Source organism: Aegilops tauschii, chromosome 2, assembly GCF_002575655.3.
Source record: "Aegilops tauschii subsp. strangulata cultivar AL8/78 chromosome 2, Aet v6.0, whole genome shotgun sequence".
NCBI lineage: Eukaryota > Viridiplantae > Streptophyta > Magnoliopsida > Poales > Poaceae > Aegilops > Aegilops tauschii.
The window spans coordinates 502,133,309-502,145,929 of NC_053036.3; the positions used below are offsets into that span (position 1 = coordinate 502,133,309).

Consider the following 12,621-nt stretch of genomic DNA (forward strand, 5'->3'; position numbering starts at 1 on the left):
GCGCGCTGCCGACCCATAAAACAGGGCGGACGCCGGGCGGGCGGCCGACCCAAACAGACAAAAAGCGAACGAAATCGCCATTCGTTTAGGTTGCCCCATTGGAATTGCTCTAACTACTTTTTTGGTACTAAGATGAGAAAGCGAGTACTAAAATCTTGCGTTTGGTTCATCTAGAATAAAACTTGCATTTGGTTTGAAGGCTGCAGCCTCGCGGCATATCCGGGAAATGTTGCGTTCGATTTGTTACTTTCATTACTCAGCCGCACGCGCCCATCGGGAAGTGAGACGGTTCAAGCACACGGCCAATCTCGCACCTGGGCACCTGGCTACATTTACTTCGACTCGGGAACCCCCACGGACGATATCAACCAACACCAGTGTACCACTTTAAGCTCGGGAACTCCATCGGCCTCGTACACTCTCGCAGAGCCTCCCAAAGTCCCAATACATGCGTCTGTGGTTCTCGTAGTGGTGGCTAGCAAGTGGTCTGAGGCGAGGAGAGCGGCAGTAGGAAGATAGAGCGCCATGAGTGCCATGGACCAGGAGCTCCAGAGTGCAGAGGACGAGACGAAGACCGAGAGGAAGAGGGAGGATGTGCGTAGCTACTGGGCTTCGGTGAAGAAGGACGACAAGGCGCTCAGCCGGTTTGATCTTAGCGACCTGGAGAACAAAATATTCTCTTGGTCCGTCCAAGATATCTTCAACAGCGACCTCTTCAGGAAGCAGGTGACGTACATCTGATCTTGAGTTCTCACCTTGTTTGCTTGTAAGATACTGTAGGACAGATCACAGATGCATGCTCAGGAGTGGGTCAGCATTTTAACCCGGTCACTGTGGTTCCACACATTTTCGTTCTTCCGGGCTTCATTGATCTTGTTTTTTTTTCCTTCTGAATGGAGCTTGAGTGGTCTCGTTATCCATCCTGCTGTTCATTTGGCTGAACTGATGGCACTCCTTTCTGTAGTAAAACCAAATCAAATGAATGCAGTTTCAAAAAAAAAAATGCAGTGAGAACTTCGAAAATATTATTATCTTCGTGAATATTTAGATGAACCACACCAAAGGTTTTAGGTGCTCATAATATCTGTATAGCTAATTGTATTGTAGATTTCTTGTAATAAACTTGCGTTATGTACTTTTCAATTTCCTACTAATATTTTCTTCAGGGATCTATAGCTCTTTAGTAGAGAACATGGTATACCCTCTTTTATTTAGGACACATAATATGCTACTATTTTTTTATTAAAATCTCTTTTGCTGTATGCCCGAGATTCACTGTCATGTGCTCCCTCCAATCACTAGTATAAGATGTTTTAAAAAGAAATTCTGAATCAGATGTATATAGACATGTTTTTGTGTTTTTTTACTCATTTCGGTAGTATGTAGACCATATTGAAATATCCAAAACATTTTAATATTTGTGAACGGAGGGGGTGGATAACTAAAGTAGGTCAGCCCTGTAATAAAACAAAAAAATCTGTCAAAAACAGAAGTTTTTTTTTGACAAGTCAAAACAAAAGTAGTTCGGCATCTGGGCATCACGATTTCAGGGGCCGAGGCTTGTTCGGCCCAACTTGTTGGGTAATCCCCTCCCATTTCAAAAGAAAAAGTCGCTCGCAAGACCCATTCAACACTCTCCCCTTCCTCTTCTCTGTGCTCCGTCGTTCGCCGGGGAGATGATGGGTCGATCTCCTCTCTCCAACGGAGGCTGCTGCTGTGTGATGACCTCCCAACCTTTGCCTACTAGTCTCTCATTTATAATAATCTACTCAGCTGCGCGTTACGGACGGCGGTTACCGGAGGTTGTATGTGCTTGTTGTTTTGCCAAGCAGAACCCCCCCCCCCCCCCCCCCCCGGAAAATAAATAAATAAATAAGAATTGCTTTCAATCGAGTTGAACATTTTCGGTAAAATCTCCGCAGGTGAAGAAACCATCCATGATAAGACTGTAACTTAGGTGTATAATTTGTGCACATGGTGGTTTTTCATTTTAATAGGCTTGAGTATTTTTGTTCTGGTAATTAGTCCATTGCTGAATCTTGATTTCTCAAAAAAGTTATGCTCTTTATTTGTACTGCGGTGATTGCATGCCACTATGGTGCACCTCACCTGAACTGTATATTGCATTGTTCTTCTCACACTGATCATTGATTGCTCTTCGATTTTACTTCGAATGAGAACTGATTAAGTCATATGGATACTCACCGCAGGTCAAGAGCATACCGGATACCTTCATGTCATTGCCCACTTATTTGGATTCATTCACATTCCCTCTCATTGAAGAAGTACATGCTGATGTCTTTTCATCATTGGACGGTTATGCCCAGGCAAACTTTATAGAAATAATCTGGGTGGAGAAGTTTGATGACGAGAAATCAATATTCTGTTTTGAGGTTTCCGAGCCATCAAAGTATCAGAAGTCGAGGGAGACATACAATCCCAAAGAGGGGGACATAATAATTTTGTCCTTGCAGAAACCACAGCATGTGTCTGATTTGAGACAAACTAAGGCATCATATGTTTTCGGTTCAGTTCTGAAATCTGGAGACAAAGAAGATGGAGATTTCCCAGCCAATTTTTGCATCGTTCGGTTTTCATCCAATATTCCCGTTGAAGTAGACCCAGAAACAGGAACGCCTTTGGCGCCATCATTTGCTGTGTTTCTCATAAATATGATGACGTACAACCGTATATGGAAGTGCCTGCATATGGAAGCTTCTGATATCGCTAATCTGGTGTGGCCATACAAGCTAAAGGTATGCCAGTTGTTTATGTGCAAAAATAAGTGTTAGGTCCTTTTTGATACATTGGTATGCCTGATATCAACTTTTATGTGCATTATATTGGATTTATAAGTTTGTACTGTAATATTAGTACATGGACATGCACATGCTCTTCCTGTCTGCTTATGTTTGTTTTGTCAACCTAAGGCTCTCCAATGCAAGAATTCCTTTGCGTTAACATTAGTTTTCTATTGCTTCCACTTTATATCACATTGGCAGTAATGTTTATCATATCCTTGTTCCAGAAAAAAATGTTAATCACATCCTTCTTAATTTCGATTGCGATAACTCCCATATGTTCCTATGCAATGTGTGGTTTCTATAGATATTATTCTAAATAATTGATTTACTTGCCCGTTTCTCCTGTTGAAGGTAGTGCATGATACCTCGTCATGCTCCCAGATATCCCAATGCTTCACTCGTAAATCTATTGATGGTCTTGGCCTTGAGAAGTTTGACTTAAATGATTCACAGCTGAATGCAGTGGCAGACTGTGTCTCAGTAATGGAGAACCACTCGCCTTCCCTAAAACTAATACGGGGACCCCCTGGGACAGGTAAAACAAAAACCATCAGCACTATCCTGTGGGCAATGCTCATCAAGGGCGTAAAGACACTTACCTGTGCTCCGACAAATACTGCTGTATTGGAAGTTGCATCTCGAATTGTCAGGCTTGTTAGAGAGTCATCAGATGGTAGCGTCTGCTTTTTGAATGACATTGTCCTGTTTGGAAATAAAGAGAGGATGAAAATAGATGATAGTCATGATCTTTCTACGGTATTTCTTGACTCACGTGCAAAGCGGTTGTTGCCATGTTTCGTACCACACAGTGGTTGGAGGCATTGCTTGTGCTCACTGATAGATCTTCTTGAGAATCCAGTGACCAAGTACAAATTGCATATTGAGCATATTCTTACAAAAAGGGAGATGAAAAAGGAGATGTCTGAAAAGCATGGGGACAAACCCCTCATGTGCGAGGATGGGCATTGTTCGCCCCCATGTTATCCTTTAGGTCAGCTTGTCGCACCTTTCTCTCTGTTCTGCAAGACGATCCATAACAGGGCTGAAGACGAGGAAGAAGAGTGCCATAAGGAAGGATGGCATGACTATGAAGCTATGATGGAGGCATTCAGAGAAGTACCATTCAAGAATTATTTGAAAGATAGATACAACAAACTTTCTAAGGATTTGCGCTGTTGCATTGAGAAACTATATAATGATCATCCAAGAAAATCAGAAGCAGCGCAGATCTTTCAGTGTATGCTGGAAGTGCTTGAATTAATCAAAATTCTCCATCCTTTGATAAATCGTGACAGGGGTAATGATGACATATGGTCAGAGGAACTTCTTGAGGGCAAAGTAGAAGAGGACTGTAATCCTGTTTCCTGGCCTGAGAAGCTAGCCTGTGTGCGGACTAACACATGCAGTAAATCCAAGTTCAAGCTGGCTAGATCCCTGTGTGTGCAAGGATTAAGATATCTTTGCAAAAACTTTATTCTTCCAGATTTTTACAGTAGGAGGGGAGTTCAATTCTATCTTCTGCAGAGAGCGGAATGCATTCTCTGTACAGTTTTCAGCTCTTTCAGATTATACAATGTGACCATGGATAATTCCCCTTCATCATCAGATACATGTTTGGTCAAGAAGCCTGAAAATTTGAATCTTGGCTTGCTAATTGTCGACGAGGCTGCACAGCTCAAAGAGTGTGAGACCTTAATTCCCTTGCTGCTGCCTGGCATAAAGCAGGCTGTTTTTATCGGAGACGAATATCAGTTACCTGCTCTGGTGAAAAGCAAAGTAAGCTATATGTGTTGACTATTCTCTTCTTCCATTTTTTTTCCCTTTGAATGCGATGTATTGACATGTAATTTGATTATGTAGATATCTGACAATGCTAAATTCGGGCGAAGTGTTTTTTAGAGGTTAAGTATGCTGGGTTATAGTAAGCACCTTCTCAATGTGCAATACAGGATGCATCCAAAAATAAGCAAGTTTCTAGTTGTTACATTTTATGAGGGCAAGATATCTGATGGTCCCAATGTCTCTACTGAGAGCTATGAAAAAAGGTTTTTAGGAAGCAAAATCTTTGGGTCATACTCCTTCATAAATGTAGATGGAGGACATGAAACAACTGAGAAGTACGGGCGTAGCCTGAGAAACACAATTGAAGCTGCTGCAGTTTCGCGGATAGTGCAGAGGTTGTTCAAAGGTAAACAACAATATTAATTCTTCAGTTTTGGCACTCGATTTTTGTACAAATGACCTCCATTGAAAAACATGGATTAAGAAAGTCCTGAAAGCAAGAGAATGTGCTGCGAATAAGAGAAATATGTCAGTGTGAATTTGCAGTTTGAGCCACTAGTAGCTTGTCCTTGGCTCACTGCATGTATAATAGCTCGTTTTTCCCCTCAATTGCAGAGTCATTCTCTACAGGAATCAAAATCTCTGTTGGTGTTCTGTCCCCATATAATGCTCAAGTTTGAGCAATCTCTGAAAAACTTGGGAAATCCTACGATAGGTGTGATGGTTTCTCTGTGAAAGTGAAATCTGTGGATGGTTTCCAAGGCGCAGAGGAAGATATCATTATCATATCAACAGTGAGGAGCAATAAAGCTGGTTCTGTTGGATTTCTCACAAACATGCAGAGGACCAATGTGGCTCTCACAAGAGCTAAGTAAGTTTTTTGGTTGCTCGATTCCAGGGTACCTGCAAAATGATTTTTTTTTGCGAATAAAATGAATTTAAATTATATACTCCTTGTGGTCTTCCAAATTTAACTTTGACAGTTAATTCTTCTACAATACGGTGTTAAATATGAATCCACTGTATCACTTTTATGTCACAAACATGCAGAGGACCAATGTGGCTCTCTAATGCCATCGGTAGTAACTTATTTGTTGCTGTTATTGTCAGGCACTGTTTATGGATAGTAGGAAATGGGAGGACTTTATCCAACAGCAAGTCTGTTTGGCAGAAGATAGTCAAAGATGCCCAAGACCGAGATTGTTATTTTGATGCCGATGAAGATAAAGATCTGTCAAATGCAGTAATCAAGGCCGTCATCGAGCTCGATGATGCTGATAATCTAGTGAAAATGGACTCGCTGCATATAAGCAAGCCAAGGTTTCAGGTATTACCAAAAGCCTTCTGAAAACTGCTCATCATACGGACATGTCAGACCAAAGCGCTGACAAATCCGGTTGCTGGCAAGTGTGAGCTAACGTTTTTCGTGTTTTATATGCAGAAATCAAGGTCCAAATACCGTTCATGAGATGTCAGGAGCCCCGAAATAGTACGCGCTGTTGTTTGTAGGCATGATGTTTGTGTCACCTGGGCTTTGCTGAAGAAACTTCCACCTGCGTTGGTATGGCATGGCTGCTGTCGTGAGATGCCGTATATTTTGTTGAACCTATGTAGCTTGATGCTCGTTTGATCACTCGAGCTCAGTAGCGTACCGTTGTTATTCTGCTATTAGACTGATCGACATGGAACTTTTATTCTGGACAAAACGTTCTTAATTGGCATGCAGCTAGAATGTGGCGCGAAACAGCTTATCTCTGTCTCCCTTTTGAACTGCCGAAACAGCTTCTCACCAGACATTCAGACATTTATTCATCACACACGACACGTGCACTTCATTATTTTGGGGTAAGCTATATATAGAGCGGGTCGCCGGAGTGCACCACGGCGCGGTCACGCGCTTAGCAGTCGATGTGGATGCTGCGCCAGCCGAAGTCGCCGCAGGCCTGGGTGTCCTCGAACACCTGGTACGGCGTGCCGGCGCAACCGTGCTCGCTGTAGAGCGTCGCCGTCTCGCCGCGGAAGTTGAACTCGTGGCCGCCGTGTTAGTGGACGGGGCTGCACCCGCAGCTCCCCGCGCTCGACATGCGCCCCGTGCACGCGGGCCCGTCCCACGACGAGAAGTAGCTCCTCGGCCCCGTCCCGTCCGTCGCCGCCACGGCCACCGCGAGCGCGGCCAGGATGGCGACGGCCATCGCCGCGGCAACCATCTTTGTGGCCATGATAGCTGTGCTAAGGGTAGAAATGGCGCTACCTTTTTCCTTCTGTTCGTATCGCACGGCATCATCCGTCTTATAGGTTCGAGGTTTTATAGGTGAAGCCAAAAAGGTAAGGTGGTCGAGTTCCTAGGACTTGACGGTTTATTGTGTTGTGATTTTTCATTGTGTCTGTCGATCTAGAGAGCTTACATCCTTGCGTACGTGTCTGCGTAGTTCTCTGTTTACCTTTGCTGTTGTCATCAACGAGTCAACGTATATAGGGCGATACTAATGTTGCAAACTTGCAACAAGGCTTGAAACAATAAATCTGAAAACGAACAATCCAGTATTGAAATCAAATCCACAATTTTCTATTTAAAGACTACGTTTCCCCTAGAGAAAGGGACGAATTACGTACACTTTGGAACAATAACAATAACACTGGGACAACTGTACAAACAATCCTGAGAAAGATGTAGCCTCACAATCCATGCTTTGCGAACCTCTGCTAGGTCTGGATCCCTCTACCCCCATTCTGATAAGGAACTTAATGGGTGCACTGTAATTATTGCAAAAATAATAATAACCTAACACTAACTTTTAAAGTCCAGTAACAAACATTGTTGACTTCCCTAAAAAAATATTGTTGACCCCTCAACCCATCCACTATATTAGTTTCTTTCATCAAGCAAGGATGCCACCTCAACATGCAACCATAGAAGAAAACTCACCTCAACATGCAAACATGTGTGGGAACTTCCATTATATTATGCTTTTTTTTTTTCAATTGTACAATGACCAAACACAATAAGTAATATGTATGTTTCAGTTTTAGTTATCATATTATTATCCAAATATTCTTGTTCCGTACACTAAAATATACTACAAAACATTCCCGCAAATACGTGTTGGGTATCATCTAGTTTTTAAAACATTTACAACCCACCAACTATTTTTCCTAAAGATGCAGCCCTTCCCCATGAACAAATCATGCATATATGTTATGTCAACAATATGCCATCTAAGGGCATCTCCAGCGCTGACCCGCAAATGGATGTTTTTATGTTCGGACCCCCCCCCCCCAACTCCTCGTCTTAGTAACCTTGTCAAACACACGACTGTTCCGCTCTTTCCAAATGGAATGCATGACAAAGATGATGAGGCAATTCACCTCTTTCCTCCGTCCTTCCGGCACCGCCTCGCTCGTTGCTTTCCACCACTCCACCACTTGCGCCTGCGCCATCGTAGTGAAACTCCCCCCATCCTTTAACCTGCAGCACATCAAACCAAACAACACACGTGAAGGAGCACTGAACAAGTGATCCAGGGACTCCAGCTCCCGCAAGCACAATGGGCAGCATGTTTGATGTGGCAGCCTCGGCCTTGCGAAGAACTTGAGCTACGGAGGGGCCCAAGAACTCCAGATTTCTCGCACGTCGGGCATCATGGTAAGGCCGAAAAATAATGCCCGGTGTGCCAACCTCGCCGAATAGCGGCCCGCCTTTGATCAAATCCACCGGAAGGAGTCTGGCACCTCAACCATGCTCGCGGCCTGCCGCTGAATTTTGCTCCACAAATATGTAAGCGGAAACAATATATAAGCTACATTGTGGAAATTAAGTAGTTATGTATTTACGTTGGTCTTTCTAGCTCCTTTGGATAGCTCTTATGCTAAGGATCTTGTATGGGAGAAGCATCTTCGATAGCTCTCTAGTAGGCCTTTCTCCTGTCGGTGCAAGGAGAGCCTTTGGGTGTAGAGAAGTGTTCCCCTCAAGTGGAACTGCCTAGGAAGATGATATTCTCAAAATTATCCTGTATAGTTGTGATAAAAGACATCTAAGGAAAGTTCTAGGTACTCCTAAAGCAAGTTAGTGAGAAATATGGTGAGTATTAACTATTGAGTGAGAATATCACGCCCATCGCCAAACCACAACATTATGCTAAAAGAAAATTATTGGATTAATTATTTTGTCTTAATTAATATCTAATCATATAACACAAAAATAAACCGTGAGTGGTGCCATAGAGCAGCACCGTACCATAAAGTGATCCACTATTTGTATAACTAGATGATACCCTGCGCATTGCTGCAAAAATTGATTGGATTTTTTCCGATGAGATTTAGTTGCATGAAACATGAATATTTGTATTAATAATATAAGAAATAAACTAAAAATACATAAGATTTAGTGTATAGTTGTAACATTTATTGAATATATAGCATAGTAGAACCGAAATGGTTGAATCTTTCTCCATCCATGTTTAGTGACATGTCTACTGATGTGACATGTTTGAACATGTTGAGAGAAATGTATTAGCAGAGATCACCTATTTATTTATACTAGCAAAAGGGCCCATGCGTTGCAATGGAAGAAAAAAAATCACAATCTCCAATGGCGATGACCACATTTTGTTCCCATCTCATCGCATGATTTTGAAAATTTGTTCACAAATGCAATAAAACGTTTCTTTTTTTAATTTATCACAAATTGAAGCAATGTTCACATTTTGAAAAAAATATCTTGGTTGTCAAAAAACTTGGTAATTCAAAGAATTATTCTGAATTTCAAGAAAAGTTTTTTAAAAACATACTCTAATATGCCAATCCACCCCGGCAGTTAATTCTTCAAAATTCACGCGGGTATATAGTCATGTTTCACTACATACCTTCGATCATTCGTGACCTTTTTTACAAATTTGGGAACATTTTTACTATTTACAAACATTCTTTTAAAATTGTAAACATTCTTTTTTTATTGTGAACGGTTTTTAAGCATTTTCTTTTGAATCGGCGAACAATTCTAGAATAGATGATCATTTTTTCGATTTTTTTCATATAAATTCACGAACATTTTTTGAAATGTATGAACATTTTCCGAGTCAGCAAACATTTTATGAACAATAAACTCTTTTGTAATTCACGAACTGTTTTTAAAATTGTAGGACATTTTTCTAAATGCATGAACATTTTTTAATTAATATTTTTTTATACATGGACTTTTTTAAAGAATCATGGGCTTTTTGTGATTTTACGAACATTTTTTTTAATTGCAAACAGTGTTTTGAATATGCGAACATTTTTAGAAAAATCATGAGCCGAAATAGTTGAATCTTTCTCCATCCATGTTTAGTGCCATGTCTACTGATGTGACATGTTTTGCATGTTGAGAGAAATGTATTAGCAGATATCACCTATTTATTTATATGGAATGGGAAAAATACTATTGAAAGCACTAGCACGAAAGCAATAGAGTCCTAACTAAATTGTGCTTTGGCATCTATGAATTTTTTTGCTTTTGGTATCTACAGAACTTTAGATAGTACTATCTACTAATGCCTTATTGGATATATTCCTAAAAAATGAATATTGTTCTAAACTTTTTTTCTTCAACCGCTTTGGTTTTTCCTTGTACTTTTTCCTTTATTCGGAATTTATCTATTTCAGTTTCCTAAAATAGGTATAATTTTATTCTTCTAAACTTTGTGAAGTTTTAATATGGCTTTATCTTCCAATTTTCTCAAAAGAAAAAGTTCAAAAATTGAAAGATCCTGTATGGTTCTTTGTGGGTTGGGTTGCCGCTGCACCAAACCGCCTCTACATCATCATAGAAACCAATTTCAGTGGAGGCAATGAACTGAGTTTAGACGGTTTTGACAAACTAAGGAACAAATTTGTTCCATATTGGAGGGTAGTAACATATTTGTTTCTTTTTTGGTTTCAAAATAAGTTAAAAATGTGCTATGGAGTATGGCTGTATGGGCATGCCTTTTCTAGATCATGGAAAAAAAAGTATAAAGCTTAGATCATGATCCAAATGCTCCCAAGTGACGAGCCATGAGAAACAGAGGACCATCCACGTGAAAAAGAAAACAACGACAAGCTCCCACGACGAATCTAAGCGTGACACCTGCACCACTTTAACGCCCCCTCTCACCAATCAGCCAATCAGGCCGTCCTTCCACGACAATCTCAAAAGCCAAAGCCAAATCCTCCCAACACGACGCCATCGCCTCCGCCCCACCCTCCAAATCCGGCGCTTTCCACAACACTTCACATGGGCGCAAACGCCCGGCCTCGTCAGCCCAACGCTACGCCGACAGGTCGCCACTCACTCCACGCAATCCCCAATCTCTTTTGCACCAGAACGGACACCGAGTCTGGATCATGGTTTGTCAGAAATGAAAGCGCGCTCAAAAGTGAGGTCGATGGTGCCATGACGAGGCCCCTGCGCACATGCGCCGGGATCTGCAAGATAATCCAATTAGCTCCGTCGCCTTTTAGCCTGTGTATATAAGTGCCGGGTATGCCGTTCTCGAGGTTTATCTGCACACCGCTGAATGCTGATCAGCTAACATCGAGTTCTTGAAGACACACTGCTATTCTTGAGAGCTAGTAGCTAGCTAGAATACGATGGGTGATCTGCAGATCGTGCTGGCCGGGGGGACGATCGAGGCGCAGCACGTGGAGATGAAGGTGCCGCTCTACTCCTACGGCTGCGAGAAGAAGATCAAGAAGGCACTGTCGAATCTCAAAGGTACGCATCATGTCATAGGACCTTTCTACGGGATAAACCGCCTGAGCAATGGGAACGTTGAGGCGGCCATGCATGAATGCTAAGCTTGCTGCTACTTGCAGGGATACGCTCGGTTCAGGTGGATTACCACCAGCAGAAGGTGACGGTGTGGGGGATATGCAACCGGAACGACGTGCTGGCCGCCGTCCGGCGGAAGCGGCGAGCGGCGCGGTTCTGGGGCGCGGACCAGCCGGATCTGGGCGAGGACGCTAGGCTGCTGGGGGACGCCCCCAAGCACTACCTGCGAGCGTTCGCCGCGTACAGGAGCAGGAAGTCGTGGAAGAAGCTCTTCCCCATGATCCGGCTGTAACAGCAGCAGGCCGCGAGCGTGATGTTTTGTCTCGGTGCCTGCTGCATGCGTGGCCGCGTGCGTGTTGCACTGCAGGAATGGCCAGGAGTTGCTGGTAGTTTGGTACAGTAGCGCATGATGTTACATATCGAATAAATGTGCTCTGTTCTTGTCTTTTGGGTAATCTGTTGGTTGGCAAACCCTTGCCATGCAGTCGACATAGATTTTTGAGAAAACTTCCGATTTATTCATCATGTCATGGTAGTATAAAGAACAAAAAAAATATAAAATCACATCTATGCGAATAATCGTGAGTGGACATGCCATCATGCGCGGTCGGTATCCACGCCGCACGTTGCCGCGCGATTCGTGCTAATTAAATACACTTCCGTATCTTCCCTCTGCGTATAGCAAACGGTATAGACGCGTATTCCCAGCTGACACATGCAGCCGTGCCCCGCGACGCAACACACGCATTGAACTCTGCTCGTGGCCAGCATCTTAGCCCCAACGGCCACCCGCGAGGTAGCACACGGTGTGGACTGGGTTCTGGCACGACAGCATGTCAGTTTTTAAACGACGGGACCAGCATAAACTTTTTCAGCCTGGCTCCATTCGTTTACTGTAAATGGCTGACAGGACGTGAAGGCACCCATCATCTTTTAAATGCAACATGCAGACCATCCTTTGTCCACCCCGCAGCTCTAATTCTTGCGACTTTGTTCGTCTGCATAGCTAGCTGAACCCAACCATGGAGATATCCGGAAAATCAATTCGGCTCCCGGGTGCATTTGCACACGGGCCCACTTTTGTTTTTTTTCAAATGTTGAAAAAATTGAGACAAATTTTTTTTGTCATCTTTGTCACATACAAATGCGACCTGCAAATTTTGAGACAAAAATGTCAATCATTTTGGCTTGCGCAAAAAAAAAATCAAAAACCAAATGTCACCCCAAATTTGTTTTTTTTCGCCGACG

The 12,621-nt window shown here is 42.7% G+C and overlaps 2 protein-coding genes and 1 pseudogene across 2 annotated transcripts; all 3 read left to right on the top strand.

Moving 5' to 3' along the window:
- The first annotated feature begins 525 nt into the window (after positions 1 to 525).
- LOC109746335 (uncharacterized) lies at positions 526 to 2,961 on the top strand. The gene is made up of 3 exons (XM_020305453.1): positions 526 to 726; positions 2,211 to 2,756; positions 2,875 to 2,961. The coding sequence occupies exons 1-3, from the start codon at positions 526 to 528 to the stop codon at positions 2,959 to 2,961; spliced, it is 834 nt and encodes a 277-aa protein (XP_020161042.1).
- A 326-nt stretch (positions 2,962 to 3,287) lies between these two features.
- Positions 3,288 to 6,330, top strand: LOC109746336 (uncharacterized; annotated as a pseudogene).
- A 4,620-nt stretch (positions 6,331 to 10,950) lies between these two features.
- Positions 10,951 to 11,891, top strand: LOC109746340 (copper transport protein ATX1). The gene is made up of 2 exons (XM_020305456.4): positions 10,951 to 11,316; positions 11,418 to 11,891. The coding sequence occupies exons 1-2, from the start codon at positions 11,193 to 11,195 to the stop codon at positions 11,663 to 11,665; spliced, it is 372 nt and encodes a 123-aa protein (XP_020161045.1). The 5' UTR covers positions 10,951 to 11,192; the 3' UTR covers positions 11,666 to 11,891.
- Positions 11,892 to 12,621: the final 730 nt, after the last annotated feature.

Coding starts and splice junctions, on each gene's coding strand:
- LOC109746335 (XM_020305453.1), top strand. CDS start 526: ATGAGTGCCATGGACCAGGAGCTCCAGAGTGCAGAGGACGAGACGAAG. Junction 727..2,210: donor GCGACCTCTTCAGGAAGCAG/GTGACGTACATC, acceptor TACTCACCGCAG/GTCAAGAGCATACCGGATAC. Junction 2,757..2,874: donor TGTGGCCATACAAGCTAAAG/GTATGCCAGTTG, acceptor CTGTAATATTAG/TACATGGACATGCACATGCT.
- LOC109746340 (XM_020305456.4), top strand. CDS start 11,193: ATGGGTGATCTGCAGATCGTGCTGGCCGGGGGGACGATCGAGGCGCAG. Junction 11,317..11,417: donor GGCACTGTCGAATCTCAAAG/GTACGCATCATG, acceptor TGCTACTTGCAG/GGATACGCTCGGTTCAGGTG.